General features: G+C 42.9%; 2 protein-coding genes across 2 annotated transcripts in view; one reads left to right on the forward strand and one right to left on the reverse strand.

The window, feature by feature from the left end:
• LOC104949499 (ectonucleotide pyrophosphatase/phosphodiesterase family member 2-like) overlaps nucleotides 1-8,705 on the forward strand; it is a 23,920-nt gene extending 15,215 nt beyond the window's left edge. The window contains exon 12 of the mRNA XM_010775862.1: nucleotides 8,670-8,705. Coding sequence (XP_010774164.1) covers nucleotides 8,670-8,705 — 36 coding nt within the window. The remainder of the gene's footprint in view (nucleotides 1-8,669) is intronic.
• A 7,131-nt stretch (nucleotides 8,706-15,836) lies between these two features.
• Nucleotides 15,837-17,572, reverse strand: part of taf2 (TAF2 RNA polymerase II, TATA box binding protein (TBP)-associated factor) — a 31,552-nt gene continuing 29,816 nt past the window's right edge. The window contains exons 18-19 of the mRNA XM_010775863.1: nucleotides 17,403-17,505; nucleotides 15,837-17,259 (exon numbers count right to left, since the gene is read on the reverse strand). Coding sequence (XP_010774165.1) covers nucleotides 16,964-17,259; nucleotides 17,403-17,505 — 399 coding nt within the window. The 3' untranslated portion in view covers nucleotides 15,837-16,963. The remainder of the gene's footprint in view (nucleotides 17,260-17,402; nucleotides 17,506-17,572) is intronic.

Genomic DNA, 17,572 nt, shown 5'->3' on the forward strand with positions numbered 1-17,572 from the left:
CGCCATCGGAGCGACGCCCTTCGTCACACAGCCTGGACAGGGTGTTTGAATGTGTAAATGTGTATATTTATTAACCCCAATATGCCGTATTACTTATTGCCTGTTAGCAGCAAGACACTAAGGGTCTTGTGTGTACAATACTAATCCCAGTATGTTCATCCTAATCTACGACAGGAAATTCTTCTCTCTTCTCTCCCCACACCGACCACGTACCACACACACACCTTACCGTCATCGCTGCACTCCCTTGCAACAATACAAGACCTTCACTTTGCTCCGTACGTCTATTTGTCTGCAGGACCTACAAAACACTTGGTCTTCTTTGTCGATTATTTAGTTGCCGGAGGGTCTTCTCGGCGGAGAGACGGGTCAGTAAATTCGATTTCACCAATAATTCGGACTCGACAACGGAGACGAGAGGAGAGGAGCTGATGCCAGCCTCGGCTCGTCCCTTTCAAGTTCGGTGATCGGGTCAGGCGGGAAATCGTATAATAAAGCTACTCGTCTAGCGGTGAACGAATTTGATTTCCTGTGTCTTGCGTTTTGACGCGACCGTAAACATTTGTCCGAGGATTACCCATCGGATTGAGTTAACACTTCACGAACCCGTTGATATTTCTCGATCGTCGGCACGCTGATAAAATTTTTTTTTTTAAATGGCACTTCATATCAAAAAGGTTGCCGACCCCTGGTTTAGAGTCTCTGTAAGCCCTGTTCCATGTTTTTAATGCTGGCTTCAATTTCCTCAACAATTGCCACATAGACTGAGGTGGCAAAAAAAAATTGCTCATTACTCAGTAAACAGTCAACAAATCTTAACTGACCATACACATAGGGGTAAAAACAATCAGCTGGTGAACCCATTTAGCAGGGACCCGAAAATCCTTAAAAACTCTACCTTCACCACCACCACTCAGGCTCACAATCACTGGACACATAGAGAGAGGAGAGGAGAGCAGAGAAGAGGATAAGAGAGGAGGAGAGGGGGTACTCACTGGCTGTCCTCCCCACCAGCGATGGTTGAGTTTCTCTCGGCTCCTCAGGGTGAAGGTGGCATCAAACACAGGGTCATGCATGGAGTTACCAATGATACCATGAGACTCTGGGTAGAGACCCTGAAACCCATTTAAACTGATTTTAGGATTAGGCCAATATACTGTAATAACTGTACTTCACTGGTCTTCTTTTCAATATTCCTGTTACAATGCTTCAGTAATGGACTGTCCATGCACTACATTCTCATATACTCATGCACTACATTCTCATATACTCAACTTCTGTTTGGATGTTGGTGAACTGTACAGCATTAATTAGCCTATGTTTAGCTACAGTTACTTTGGACCTTATGTGAATGTAAGCATGTTAGCATGTTAGAATGTTAGCACTTTCTTATTATAACCTACTAGTAGGCCCTATTAGATATTACAGCTATCAGATGCTTGCCATACAAAAGCATTACTAAAATGTCAACATTACATCATACTTACAGCATACTCAGTGAAACATGCTAGCTAATTCAGCTACAGCTACAATTAGTTAGCCTCAGCTGTAGCCTACTTTGAGCTGGATGCTAGTGTTAGCAGAACATTTGATGATACAGCTGAGGTTAACAACTGGAAACTGACTACTTGACTATTGATGGCAACACTTACGGTAGCCAGAGAGTAGAGGTTGGGGAAGGTCTTCGATGGGTAAACAGGCCTCATGTATGGAGCATGGGTTCCACATGTTCCTGAAAAGGAAAGCCTTACCTTAGCATTGAGCAACCCATATTATATTATAATAACGAAATTATAGTCACAACATTTATTTAATCTATTGATTCGTGTTCGCCAACACGATTTTCGTGTCACACAGAACGATTTTAAAAGCAATGTATTTCTATTGGTAGTAGCCTATGTTTCGTGCCTGCACCACGTCTTTTTGTCCGGTCGGGTCTTGGAATACCAGAAGCAGTGTGGTTCATAAAAACATTTTCTTACTCAATATCTTACCCTAAGCCCAACCCTAACCCTTTTATTTTGAATAGTATAATGTCTGAGTTGTTTTGCAATCCGCGAGGAAAAGAAATGGGGCTCAGAGCCTCAGAATACTGAAATCTGTATTTTTTAAATCTTTTTTTTTTCCTTCTAATTTGTTATTATTTGGTGCAAAACATGGGGGAAATCGTGTCAATGAATCAATAGATTAATTTCGTGACTATAACACGACAAATCAGTTATAGCTTTTCTATGATCCTCGCTACATAAATCATCACATCAACAAAACCTACACATCTTTTCTCATAGTCCCATGCAGGTCTTACTCAGTTTCTCGATGTTGGGTATGACAGTGTTTCCTCTCTTCACAAAAGAAGCTCTAAATCCGTCCACAGACAGCATGATGAGCGGCGGCCGCACAAACCTGCACACACATATACCAGAGGAAGAACAAAAATGATAATGTGTAAAATCAAACTTGGTCAGTGTAGATTACCCAGCAAATCGAATATGAAACTGTTTTTATATTAACACAGATGATGTGAACATACCCAGCAGGACATTCAGGTGTCTTGATCTCCTCACAGTCGTCCTGCAGCCACGAGGAGTCTCCTGGAAGAACAGGAAGAACAGAGAGAGAAAAAATGATGATACAACATCACAAGCTACTGAATGGCTTGCTAATACATTGTTTTTGTATTATAGAAAAGGAAAGGACATTTTTTTAATAAGACTTATTCAAAAAGCAGCAGAATCTCTACTCAGAATCACCTATACCCTAACTTACATAAGTGTAGAACACACAGCTCCCTAAATGTTTAAAATATGTCTTTCTTTCTTTGTGTCCAAGCAGCCTGACTGAAGAGTAGTCCAGCACAAATCTGTCTGAATTCTACAGAAATCCTTGGTCAAATGTATTTTTGAGATCAGCGCTGATCTCTTTTCCCTGTTTGAAGTCTTTGTAATAATAATGCACATGCGGTTTGGTAAAACAGGTTATACGTTCTCCAGGAGAAATCCAACAGGCAAGTTTCTCTAAAGTATTCCCAGCTAGATAGATAGAGGTTAGCTAAAGGTACACTTACGGTATCTAACATATGACTGTAAAGTACATACTCAAGTAATCTAGGCTACTTAAGTATAATTTTGGGATACTTGTACTTTACTTGAATATTTCCATTGTACTTCTATTCCACTACATTTCAGAGGGAAATGTTTTACTTTTACTGCACTTCAATATCTCACACTGAAATATTACAATTTACATCAACACGTGTTGATATGATAATATACTTAGGCTGGTCATTATATCACAGCTAAGGGTTTGGTTCGGCCCCTTAGCTGTGATATAAAGACACATATATCACGGCCTGAAGTGAGCTATTACTTTTATAAAAGTTAAACGGTTACCAAGTGTGGCAATATGAAAGAAAAATACACACTCTAATTTAAATAGTTTTTATTATTAAATAATGATGTTCAAAATAAAATAGTCCCTCCGTTGCCTTCTGCACGAAACATAGTGCGAGGTGGTTGCTATGCAACAACACTAACATCTAGCGAATATATTAGACAGAGAGCGTTGATCCATTATTTGGCTATTTATTTACATTAATGTGTATGTTGCTGTTTATTGTGCACCCACTGAAAAACTGTCCAGCATCAGTAGCATGGCTTACGTGGTTACTTGTATAGGTTGAAGTTGTTCTAGGCCAGGGGTGCCCACACTTTTTGAGCTTGGGAGCTACTTTTAATATGACCAAGTCCACATGATCTACCTACAAGGTCGCCCCTGCCCAATCTGTGTCGCGAGCAGGGGGGGGGATGCTAGTGGACAACAAGCGCCGGAAACCTCGCAGCGGTGGATAAACTGTGGCGTGCATACACTAATTCCACCGCATTAGCGCATCATAGCTTCAGATGAGGAGGTGAGGACCCTTCTATTTTTTTTTAAAAATGCTATGCGATCTACACACACTACTTTTTTTATCAGATGTGGAGGAATACATGACTTGTGAAAAGTAACTACAATTCTACCCGTGATATACGCTCATTATATCACGGCTAAGAACCAATCAGATTGCTTGATTTGACTTGTCCGTTTCATAATGTCTATGTGATACTAATTTACTCAGTACTTTCCTAAACTTGCTCCATATTGACGAATTATAACATCAAAAAACTCTTGAATGTATTTTCTAAGGATACCATGCACTTGAATGTACTTGAATGTTCAGGACAGTGGCAGACCTTTGCACAGCGTCCTGTAGTTGGTACAACAGTCTCCTCGGGCCAGGCAGTCCTCAGAGCAGTGGCAGGCGTGATGCTCATTCCAAGTCTCCCCACATCGATCCTTACTGCACTCATAACCCCCCTCTGTGTACCGGGACATAGATGTTTACAGAATGATCAGCAGGGAATTTCAACAGTAGCTCCAAAAACTTTGATATATACACAATTCATCTCATACATCACTGCTGGAACCACCAGCGCAGAGAAATGAAAGATGATATATTCATTTAGCAGTGGTGTGGCTGCGTTCATACAGATGAACACTCAGCAGTTTTGGATTAACATTGACAATATTGCATGTTTTCTGGCCAAATCCTCCAGATGAGAACAGCAGATGACAGTTGTAGCTCAAAGAGAACCCGAGTATATCATCAGGTTCAGACCCAGGCAGGATTACAGTGGCAAGGCTGTGGTAAGCCATAGACCACCAGGCTGAAGGAGAGAACTTCAAATCAGACCACCTACACTGACGTGGAGGGCAGAGGGAAAGCTGCCCATAAACACGGAGAATAAGAAACAAACTATTCCTCACATCACAGCTAAGAAACCTGTTCAAACTGAATTGTACATCTGGACAATCGGGCTCAAGATCACACCTCAAATGTGATTTATTTGCTCTGATACTTGATCTGATCTTAAAATGGTTCACATTAGATTTAGACTCACCAATATGTAAGAGAGCCCTGGAGATTTCAAATTCAAACTGATTAGAACAAACATTCCTTCATTGAACATTATTACGCTCTGTCTTAATAGAATACATAGGGATACATGCCTCAAAAGTATGCCAACAAACTGCAAAGTGGATTATGACTAAAGATGTATTAGACCTCAAATATGCAGGTCAGTTTCAGTCATAACTCTTAAGTCAAAGCTACACAGAAGTAAAAAAGGAAAGAGCAGAGAGTACCTGTCCGGAGGCACAGCTGGTCAAAGTCCCAGCAGCAGCTGTTGTAGGTCTTACACAGGTTGTCACAGCGGCAGCTGGGGGGGTCCAGCTCCAGCAGCTCGAAGCACCTGTTCCTGCAGGAGCCGGAGGACGCCACGTACTGAGGAGCTGAGCGAGCTGCAGAGAAACACGCTCAGCGTTATCAGAACACTGCTGAAACACTGCTGAAAACTGTTTGAACATCAATGATTCGCTGCATCATCCAAAATCAAATGTCAAAAATATTAAACAATAAAAATCCCTCAGTTTCTTGTTCATGTTCAATGTTATAAATATCTGGTGACTCAGCAGTATATTGATTTTAACAGTAAAATGCGGTTTGAGCTAACCAGCCAACTCTTGCAATGTTAAAACATCTTTATCATAAACAAGCGCCAGTGTTGCTGGGGGTATGATTTCAAATGAGATGGTAAATCTGCCATTTGTATGATGTGTGATGGATCATTTTAAATGTTTTTTTACTTGTCATGGTCATATGAGCTCTCCTGTAGCAGTGTAATGGAGCTGATTCTAAGTGTATTGATATTCTATTGAAATAATTTTTGGCGACACCGCTCACCTTTCCTTTTGACAATCAGAAGATGTTTTACTTCAAATGTACACATCACATGTCATTATATAACATGTATATTCTAACATACAGTGGTGTATACAAATGTGATATTATTATTATGATACTAATTTTGCTTTATTTATCTCTTATTTCAGTTTGTGCTAGCATTACTAATAAAAGGAGAAGCTGCTGTGATCCCATTGAGCAGAAAAAATATATTCCCTCTCAAAATGAAACCCCATCAATGTGTTGTAATGTAACTATGACAGCTTAAAACAATTTGACCGTGACTTTGAATGACTGATGTTGGTTTGGCCACCAGTGGTGCCTACAAATGTCAACGTCATTAAACTCAACACCTTCCACAGTTCAGAAACATGAGCAGGAACTGGGAGGACATTGTGGGACCAATAACACAATACTGTACAGTATGCTATCCAAAAAGTGTCATTAAAGTCGACTAAATGTATTGACCTGGACTGACCTGCATTCAAATCATTTCAACGTACCACCATGTCAAAAACAACAGACGTGGTTGGCAAACAAAAACATTTCAAATCAACAATTCACATTGCATACAGTCACAAAGAACTGTTAGCAATGTGCCAAACTCAACATTTTAAATGTTCTCCGGGGACCAAGCTGTGTAATTTGAGCTCACAATAATGCTCTCTTTCCAATAGGTCCCACAGGACGGCGGAACCCGACCCACAGTCTGAACCCCGGCTAAACTGAAGACATCCTGGAGATCTGAGCGTGAGACACACTCCACTTATTGCTACAATTCTAACAACATGCTCCTTGTTCACTCACCTTTGAAAAAACAACCTCAGACGCAGAGAAAACCTGAGAATGCCAAAGGGAGTTTGTGAGTTCCTGTGTGGACATACGAATGTTTTTGTGTGTGTGTGTGTGTGTGTGTGTGTGTGTGTGTGTGTGTGTGTGTGTGTGTGTGTGTGTGTGTGTGTGTGTGTGTGTGTGTGTGTGTGTGTGTGTGTGCATTTTTTCATTCCCTTGGGCAATGTGGACAGAAGCCAGCGAGATCATTATGTCTCCTTTGGAGGATTTTAATTGTTTATACAGAACAAAGACTTTGACTCACTGACCACTTCTGTGCCAAATCCCATGGTGTGTATCTATGTGTGTGTGTGTGTGTGTGTGTGTGTGTGTGTGTGTGTGTGTGTGTGTGTGTGAAAGGGCATGTGCATGTGCATATGGATTCTGTGTGAAGGAGCTGAGGTGTTACACTGTGAATGATTTATCCTGCCCAGTTGGCGCAGCAGTGAGTCAGAGTGAAGCAGCACCAGTCCCTTGTCAGCTGGGAGAGTGCGGACTGCAGGTCAAAGGTCAACACTGTCTTCTGTCTCAGACTAATGGACCCAAGACTCCAGGAAGTGTGCCAGGCGTTGACTTTTTCCCATTGATTTGCACTGGCGGATAATAATGTTTTTTTGGGGGAAGTCACCCACTGAACAAAATGCCCTAATGCAGGGTTGTATTAGGGCATTTTGGTAATTGGCCCAGAGCTAATTCTAAAAGTATAATGGAATATGAACCACACATCTATTCATCTATCAATCTGTCTATCTATCTATCTATCTATCTATCTATCTATCTATCTATCTATCTATCTATCTATCAATCTATCTATCTATCTTTCTATCTATCCATCTGTCTGTCTGTCTCTCTGTTTGTCTGTCTATATATTTCAACTGATTGCATTGTTTTCAGAATTAGGATTTTTTAGGAATAATCACAACTCTAATCAAAGTCAAAAGGAAAGTGATGCTGGCACTGTGGACTGCTTTCTCAAACACGTATATGTATATTTATGATTCTGATGTCATTCTTAGCAAGTCTGAGGGCAAAATAAAGTCAAGAAAAAAACATGAAGTATGATATTGAAAGCTCTGGGAAAAGCCAGTTAATTTATGTTGAACATTATGCATGGCTCTGTGAGTCCAGACTGACGCTGAAGGATCAAAGCAATTTGAGTTAACTATGTTATTGAAAAATCTCTTGTTATTTTATTTTATACTATAAAAATAGAGAGAAGTTTTATGACTAATTATAGAAATGAAATGTAAAAGTAAACAGATTCAGATGAAGGCAAGAACAGTATGCCAAAGTAGAGTTGTGGCGTGTGTTTGAATGATCGTGTAAAGTGTGTTCAAAAATGCAAAATATTCAGCAGCCAAATATAACGATATGGTCTGCAGCCGCCGCCGGTTGCCATGACAATCCATGGCACAGTGGAGCAGACGTCTCTGGTCTCCTGCCACCGAGGCTGAGCCTCAACGCTCTCTCACTGTTGACCCAAGGTAGAGCAACACAAACACACTCTCTCTCCTCAAAAAAACACACCGGCTGCCCAATCACAGCCTCACAGGGTCACAGTGATCCGTTGTAACACCCCCNCCCCCCCCGCCACTACCACCATCTATTCCCTAATTTCATATGCACTGGCAGACACTCCATATCAAAAATCCAGCAAATAAACGGAGCAGGAGACATTCCTGAGGAGCTGCTGCTCAGCTCTCATCCAGTACATGTTCAGAGACAGCCAGGTGGACATGTGTCTCTGCAGCTGGCGCTGGGGCGACTGATTGCACTTGAAGCTCACACAGGGAGCAAGATTGACTCTGCGTTGGAAAACAAACTCAGAGGTTGTTTTCTGCGTGTGTCTGGAACTTGGAGCGCAGCTTTAGGCAAGTCCTACACACACTTGGCCAAGATACATCAGAGCTGGTCCAAAACACACTTCACATCCCTGTGCTGAGCCACTCTGGCAAATAAATGAGAGTGTGTGACTTTCCCTCAGCTTTACACAGAGTTCTGAGAAGCTTTCACTTTAGCTGAAGACACTCGCATTGTTGTCCTACATCTGATAGCAGAGAACAAGGTGGAGACGTCGGGCTGCGAATTACAATGATTGTCATCATTGATGGTTTGTTTCAGTTCATTCTTTGGCACATACATAGTCGGACAATTGTAGAACATTTCCATCTTAATTCTATGGAGGTCGGCTTCAGACCGCTCATTCTGTCCAAACAAAAGTCAGAACCTAAAGACATGACTTCAAATCTGTCTGATGGGACAGCCTGGATGTCTCTGAGTTTGGACTGACTGGAGGACAAAACAAGTCATTGTAAGGAGTTTTAGAAACTAATGCAATGATTGATTGACAAATCAAGAAAATAAATTGAAATTGAGTAGCCTATAGGCCTACATGATGACAATAATCTCTAGTTGCAGCCCCAAAGGATTTGCGAGACAGAGAAAAGATGTCTGCACAAACTTCTGGTTATTATTCAGACCACGACCGTCCCTGGCCAACATGAGGCTCCACGCAAAGTTATATGATGAGGCCCTCTGTTTCGGGAGCGTCGACGGGCGGACGGACGGGGTTGCTAGTGGAGCCTCGCAGCGGCGAAACCGTGCCGCGCCACACTAATTGCGCCGCATAAGCGCATAGGTGCGCCGCATTCTCGGCTCAGTTGAGGCTCCCTCCGCAAGATGAGGCCCCCTCCGCAAGATGAGGCCCCCTCCGCGAGGTGAGGCCCCACGCAGTCTGTCGGCCTGTAGGGAGGGACGGCTCTGATTCAGACTGCTTCTTCTTGAACCTCTCCAAAGCTCTGCGATGATAACACTGTTACAGTCAGTGTTGAGTTCACCCCCCCCCCCACAGCTTAAACACATGACAGGAAAGCTTTTCTCTGCTGTACATCTAAAAACTCCAGGTTCTCCAGGTGGAACTAAAGTCTGATTTAAGACTTGATTATATTTCACATCATCTGTAAAGTAACTAAAGGTAGGCTATTCAATAATTGTAGTGGGGTAGAAGTACAAAGTAGCACAAATGGAAATACTGAAGTAGGCCTATAAGTGTATCTCAACATTTTACTTAAGTACAGTACTTCCTACTAAATGTACTTAGGCTAGATACTTCCCACCTCTGCATGGCAGCGTACTCACGCTCAGTCCTGGCTGACGTCCCGTCCTCTCCTGAACGTTTGGGCCGGTCGTACACAAATCCAGAACCCAGGGGGGAGCCACCGAGAACGGACAGGATCCACACACACTGAGAGACACACACACACACACACACACACACACACACACACACACACACACACACACACACACACACACACACACACACACACAGACATTAGAGCGGCTGCAGAGGCAGAGCACAGAGGAACAACACAAGATCTCACTGATTAGCAGTTCTTCTTCACACACATTGTGGATGTGTGGGTCGATGAATCCTAAAGATAGAGATGATAATAATATTAATGATGATTCCTTACATTTATTATAGCGCTTTTCCAGATGCTCAAAGCGCTTTACAAATACACATTACACATATGTAACCCACTGCGCCACTCCGCCCATCTTCACACCTCGAAGTCATCAAGGCGCTTTACAAGTACACATTACACACATATCATACATACATGTAACGGTCATGTACTGTGGACAGTAGCCACAGGAGCAAATTCGTGTGAAGTGTCTTGCCCAAGGACACAACGGCCTGACGCAGTGGCGGCGGGGGCGGGTTTCGCACGAGAGTTCCCCAACGCCACCGTCTGATGAGCAACGCACAGCCCACTGCGCCACTCCGTCCCTTAATGATGGGATATAACTTGTGATAACTCCTACTTTATAAAACATACGTAAACTGTTGTCCAATAACACTGATGTGCAATATGTACGCAGTTTAACATTCTTATTACTACTGCTGCCTCCTTAGTTTGACAATTGTAATACTGGAACAGGGATCTGTAACTATGTGCAGTATTGTAGGCTACCTCTGTTATCTAGCTCTACCACACCACATCCTATGGTACACTTCATTTATTTGATACAAACTGCTGCTGCTGCTTTCTACCCGAATGTGTACTTTGTAAATTGTAATAACTTTTATTTTTTTAATATGATGTGCATGCCCTTTATCTAATAGTGTTTTATTTTGTGTCTCTATCTGCACTTTTGCTCTAACAAATGTCCCCTCTTTGGGACGAATAAAGTCTGATTCTGATTCTAAACATTAGGTGAGCGTCTTCAGTGAAGTCCTGCTCATAGTGAACAGCTTTTACAACACGACTTTGAGTATTTTTAATAAGATTCAAGGCTTTATTGTAATTTGTACATTAGCTACAGTGTATAGATATGTCAATGAAAAACGTAGGTCACAGGCTCCTCCAACAGTGCAACATATATATAGGTTATAGACAAATAAAACAGATAAAATAGTGCAAGTAAATATAAATAAAATAGAAATAGTGCAAGAAGAGTCTATATACAAGTAAATGGAATATGATTTATTAGAGAGGCACCAGTACTATTCTCCATAGAGCTTCCTGTGCTCCTGATGGGTGCCACCATCACATCTAATACCACATCAACAGCATCATGCACAATGTACCTCAACAATACGCTGTCTACATATCTCGGGACGTTTGTAGTTAGAATAAAACGTTTGAATTCTTCTAAAAGGCCTGCGAGCTATTTCTGGATATTAATAATAAGTAACGTTAGAATTGGTTCGGTTTGGCTTTCATTTGGTGTGATTATTTCATAATGCTGTGTCTGTTGAATAACATATGACTCACAGAGAACACAGTCGGCTCCAAAATAAACCTCATACAAATGTGAAAGTTTGTGAAGCATTAAAACCTAAAAATGGAGACTGAATTATAAAGCTCTTCTTTTATTGGATGTGGTCTAACACAGCTCCTGCTGGCTGCATTTCACGATGACCTGTCAACACCGCTGCCGTGTTTAGTTCAAAGTGAATATGGACCTCCTGCGGCTGCATGACAATCACCTTCAGTCGGTTCACGGATCTAGAATGGTTCTGTAAATGCTAAATAGCACGAAGGAAATAGTGTGTATTCCGAAAGAGCTAAGAAACCGGGAACATGCTCTTTGATCACAATGAAAAACTACCAGAACACACGGTGAAATGCGTAAAAGCGCACGGATTTACGCACAGAGATGTCTCCTCTCAGGAGTGACCTGCAGTTAAAAAGGGAAAGACATGAACTCCTACCGTACCAGTTTGTGAAGCAACATGTTCCTGTGTCGGTGAGCGGGTCCGGGCTGTGATGCTGACTCCGGCACCGAGGGACCACCGAGGCGCGAGCAGAGGGAGGAGGAAGTGAGGGGGTGGGGGGAGTTGAGGGTAGGCAGCGGACCCGCTTCTTATTGGTGTTGGGCTGGAGGAGGGATTCAGAGATCTGTAGACACAATTTCTTCTCGTGTGTGGGGGGGCTCCGTCTGTCAGCGCCTGTTTGTGTGCCATGCTAAAGGATTGCAGGTCAACCCAGGATAGGCAAGAGAGATAAACAGAACTGTGTGCATAACAGCCCCGAGCAAATCACTCCATCGACGAACAGTACCACCTCTTTCATTTATTTGGTCACTTTATTTTCAAAATATAATGCTACTTAGTTTTGTTTTTTACCATGATGTTTTTTTACTTAATAAAAAAACATGTTGCTTTCAATTTGCATTTGTTTTATTTTTTGTTTGAAAGTGTTTATATTATTATTGTTACTATGTTAACATATATATATTTTTTAAAGAAATTAACGACAAATTATTATTGTCCTCCCCAAACACTTCTGTGACTGCACCAACCTCAACATGTTCAAATCACAAATCAGAACATGAGGGGTCTGCTGCTTCTGCTGCAGATAGAGAGGCTGAGAAATCAGAACTCTGGTGTTAGTGGAGCAGAGCAATCAACTAGTTGCACATAAGAGGACGTTCCTGATGTAACGAGGGCAGACATGGAAAAGTGGAGTCCTAAACGTAACAGGATTAGGTTTTGGTAGAAGAAGAAGAAGAGATGTTGAGTCCATTCAGCCTGCTGAGCCTACTGAGATATCTCAATATGATGTATTATCTATATGGGCCGAGAAGAAGAAAACTATAGGGGTCGAAGGAAATTGAGAGTTTGGCCTTGACCCAGGGTACAAAAAGTAAAAGAGGGAAAAACACTGAGTGAAAACACAGAGGAGAAAAATGTGCCTTTCATGGTGAGTCCACATACAGGAGCCATCGTGAAGTCTGCTCGCCTGAGGGTCTAAAGAACAACCTGACTCTGAGCAGGATGTTAGCAGTGACCTCAGCAGGTTGACAAACCTGGAAGACGACACAAATGGAAACAGTTTCAGGTCAGAGGAGACGAGCGAGGAGTCAGGAGGTCCCTCAGAGTGAGGACAAAGGCCTTCAATGTTGAGAGCATTAAGACTTTCTCACCTTTGGATAAGTTCTTCGCAATCAGTATCTTTTTGAGTTGGTGGGCTCCCTAAGAACTTGGTGTTATAGCTAGTTTTATTACTGTTTCCGCCATGGCTCTAAACATAAGATTATATATTGCACTTAGTTTAGGCTTCTTTGTATGATTACATGCATGCACTTTAAGAATTCTGAACAAAAATCCCTAACTATTTTAGTTTGATGGCAATAGGAAGGATTTAGTGTCAGTATGGACACGTTTTAGTTGTCAAGCTTGTGAAATGAGGCAAACAAATTCCTTTATCTGATACATGCCAAGTATTAAGGCAAAAACAACATGGAAATATATTCTACGCTTTGTAAGCAGTTTCATCCATCTAAATGTCCAAATATTTCTGCAAAATGTAGTTGTGTATAAATTCCAAGATATAGTTAGCATACCAGAATTGATCAGCTAAAAGTAATGGAATCATCTACTGTAGTTTAAACACTGATGAATACACATGTCTTTCATTATTAATGATGACAGTCTCAAGAAATATATTTTACACTCAATACAGACCATCATTGTAGGAAATGATTGTTGATGGACACCATTTTATCCATGTCAATTTATTTGAGCTTTAAAATTGTATATACCTTGTATATCCCAGAATAACAGTACAATGGTCAATTTCAAACTGTATCAACATTATGCTAAAAGAAACAAATGCACTCATTTGACCCAGGTTTAAACCCAGCCAGCCTCAGTCAGATGTTTTGGCTCTGTCCAAAATGGACCCGTTTATGGACTGGTATATTTAAAACCTTTTAGTATGTGTAATACAGCTATAGATGCTAACCCATCGACTGTATTATTTGGCGTGGTCACACAGGAGACACAAATAACAACTCATCAGGCTGAGGCTGTGGCGTTCTCTAACCTACTTGGTAGACGTCTGATACTCCTTAGTTTGAAGAAGGCTGCACCATCCTCTCATAAGCGCTGGGTAGAGGAAGCAATGTTCCATCTTAAACTTGAGCAGCTAAAGCACATTGCCCGGAGCTCTATCCAGAAGTATAATAAGTTCTGGCAACAATTTCTGTCCTATTTTGACATGGAGTTCTCTGCCATTTACCCGTAGACATTTGATAATGAATGATAAGCAACATAAGAAATGATCTCTGCAGAAAGTTACTATGAAGCATGAGATCTGTGGGGTTAATCTTGGTGTCTGCAACAATTAGTTCAGCTTTTTAGATCACAAACACTGTTTGATTCAAGACCTAAGGCCCGCCCCCGGCTGAGAGTCCCTGGGGGGGGGTGAGAGTGGGAAAGATGGCTCGCATCATGAATACATTTACATCTGGGTAAACAGGAACATTTGCATTAATATATTAGATGACATTAGATGATCTGGAAACAGGCTGTAGCTCTGGGGTAACCCCTGATGATGGATAAGGTCGTTGCTATGGTGGGGGGGATTGGGTGAAATATTCTCCTGTGGTGTGGATTGGTTACCCACCCGTCTGTGTGGTCTGGTTGAAGAAGGTTAAACTGATCCTGCTGTTACTTTTAGTTGAACAAAGAAAAGGGTTTAAACAGGTTAAGGGACACCTAGCAACACATTGTAATCAGGGAGCCTAAGGCCCTGACACACCAGGCCGAAATCGGCCGTTTTCGTTAGTCGGACGACGAAGCGTGCCCTGTCGCCCAAACTCAATTTGGTGTGTCCCGCACCGTCGGCCGTGACACGCCTTATTTGGCTTTTCATGGCCGACGCATCGGCCGTGCGTCGGCCACAGGCAGTCGGACAAAGAAATCACTCTGATTGGCTGTTCAGCTAGCGAATCAGTGCATGAGAAGCAAAACGGTTGCTTGAGAATGTCTTCCACAAGCAACACTCCAATGGCTGATAGCTCCAGTACCGCACGAAACATGTTTTTGATGGACGAGAGTGAAAATGGAACGCACACGCTATTTGTTGTTTGTTTATATCACGTAGTCTGTTCTTCTTCTCTGTCTTCCGGTTTTTGCCTGTTTTTAATGACAAATACACACTACCTCCGCCTGCTGGTAAGGAGAGTTATTGCCACTCACGCATGCGCAGTTCGTAAGTACTCTGCTGAAGTCTTTGCGGTGTGTTCCAGTGCGACACACACACAAGACGCAGGCGAACACGCCGACCTAACAGTCGGAATCGGCATTGGCTTGTTCTCTGGCGACTGCTTGGTGTGTCAGGGCCTAAAGGTCCTCCTTACACACACAAAGCCGATTTTCGGCGTTGATAGATGTCTGGCCGTCGATGAGCGTCCTGTCGCCCTACTCAGATTGGTGTCTGTGGTCTATGGTCCCGCCCTGTCGTGTCTTTTCAGCCGTGCCGACACCTTCCGCCGTCGATTCAACATGTTGAATCGGGAGGCGCTCGGCCAACGAAATCACTCTGATGGGCTGTTCAGCTAGCGAATCAGTGCATGAAAAGCGAAACGGAAGTGAGGGGAACCAAACAAACTANCTTGCCTCACTTCTGAAGCAAGTGACTCGGAAGACATGTGCTACCAAGCAAGCGTACTCGACATTGAGAAACACCCAGGTTCGGGACAGCCCCATGAGCTTCTCTCGGTTATCACGCAGTCTGTCTTCCGGTTGTTGCCTCTTTTGAATGACGAATACACACTACCGCCGCCTGCTGGTATGGAGAGTTATTGCCAGCTCGTACGTGCTACTTGGCCGTGGGCTGAAGTCTTTGCGGTGTGTTCCAGTGCGACTGTTGGCCAAGACGCAGGAGACACAACAGTCGTGTTCCGTCGGGACGTATTCTTTGGTGTCAGTTTTGTGTGTAGGCCCCTAAAAGGTTGTTACAATTGAAATTATTTTACAGAGGCTTCAGATTGTTACGAATTACATTTGTTGGCAGCAGCATTATTGGTTTGTTTAATTTATGATCCCCAGCTCCAGTGGTCAGCATGTCCTTGGGCAGGATACTCAGTAACCCCTAATAGCTCCCAATGGCCAGCGGTGTGTGAGTGTTAGGGTCTCATGATGGCAGCCTCTGCCTCTGTATGAAGGAGTGTGAATGCTGACATTTAAAAGTGTTTTGAGGGGTCATAGCCTTCAGTAGATTATTGTGTTTAACAACAACTTCTGAAAGTGACTTTTAACAAATGTCAGGAATCTTTACACAATGTTAAGTCTATTTATTTTATTGTTTATTTAGGCGAGTCTGATTCAATAAGAATCAAAATGCTCTAAATGAGGAACATTGAATTATTCTCAGTGTTCCACTGCTAATAAACAGAGCCAGAGTAAATGTACTCATACATGGAATCTAGTTAAAACATTCAGGAATACAAAAGTGTCTTTCATTATCAATGATGACAGTTGGGAAAACAAAACATATTTTGAAAAAAACATACTAGTATAACTTGAGTTTCATTTGTGGACAGGAGATGTTCAGGGCAAACAGGAGATGTCATTAAGATGTTGAAGACAGACGCTGTACTCCACACCCCCGTCATCAATCTCCCCTCAGAGCCTCACTGAAGGCCGGGGCCGAGCTGTGGGATGAGGCACACCAGAGTGGTCTGTGGGGGGGGGGAGGTTGTTGCCTGTTTGTGGAGAGAGGTGTGTGCGGTTGCATGCCTCAGACAGATTGGAAGCGGTGTCAAAAGTCCACAAACCCCAGCATGGTGTGTGTGTGTGTGTGTGTGTGTGTGTGTGTGTGTGTGTGTGTGTGTGTGTGTGTGTGTGTGTGTGTGTGTGTTTGTGGCTCTGGAGGGTTTTCCTCTCTCAAACTGACCGCTGAGAAATTGCGTGGTGCCATTGATCTGAGGACTACGTCATCCTTTCCTTGTATGCATTGTCCTAATGAGTCTTCCTGTGCATTAACACCATTGAGTGTTGAATATTAAGATAAACTGCCATGTTGTGACTCCGTGCTCAGATGTGTGCAGGTGCCCTCAGTCGGAGAGCGAGGGCGAGTGCAGCGACCTGCCGCTGGCCGGGCTGTTGCTGTAGGCGTGGCCCCCGTCCCCCCTCTCCTTCTCCTTGTCCTTGCTCTCATGTTTGTGCTTGTGCTTGTGCTTGTGTTTGTGCTTCTTCTTCTTCTTCTTGTGCTCATGATGGTGGTGGTGATGGTAGTGGCCGTGCTCCCCGCCGTGTTTGGAGGTTGAAGAGGTGGTCTCCTTGGAGAAGGAGGGCACGGGCGTGGCAGGCATGGAGAGCATGGACTGCTCCACTGACGGAGGCTCTTTACCTAAAAACAGAAGGAAGAAAGGTGTGTCACCAGGTTAGTGCCAATTCATTGTTTTTTTAGAATGTGTGTGTGTGTGTGTGTGTGTGTGTGTGTGTGTGTGTGTGTGTGTGTGTGTGTGTGTGTGTGTGAGTGTGTGTGTTCACCTGGTGTAGAGGGTCTCTCTAACAGGTTGAGATGATGGTGAATGAAGGCCTGACTATCATGAACCGTCTCCATATCGATATCTTCATCTTCCATTGTGTTGAACTACAACAAGCAAACTAAACATCATCATCATCATTCATTAACTAATGACCTGAGTAAAGCAGAGAAG

Source organism: Notothenia coriiceps, unplaced genomic scaffold (genome assembly GCF_000735185.1).
Source record: "Notothenia coriiceps isolate Sejong01 unplaced genomic scaffold, NC01 NC01_scaffold00016293, whole genome shotgun sequence".
Taxonomy (NCBI): domain Eukaryota; kingdom Metazoa; phylum Chordata; class Actinopteri; order Perciformes; family Nototheniidae; genus Notothenia; species Notothenia coriiceps.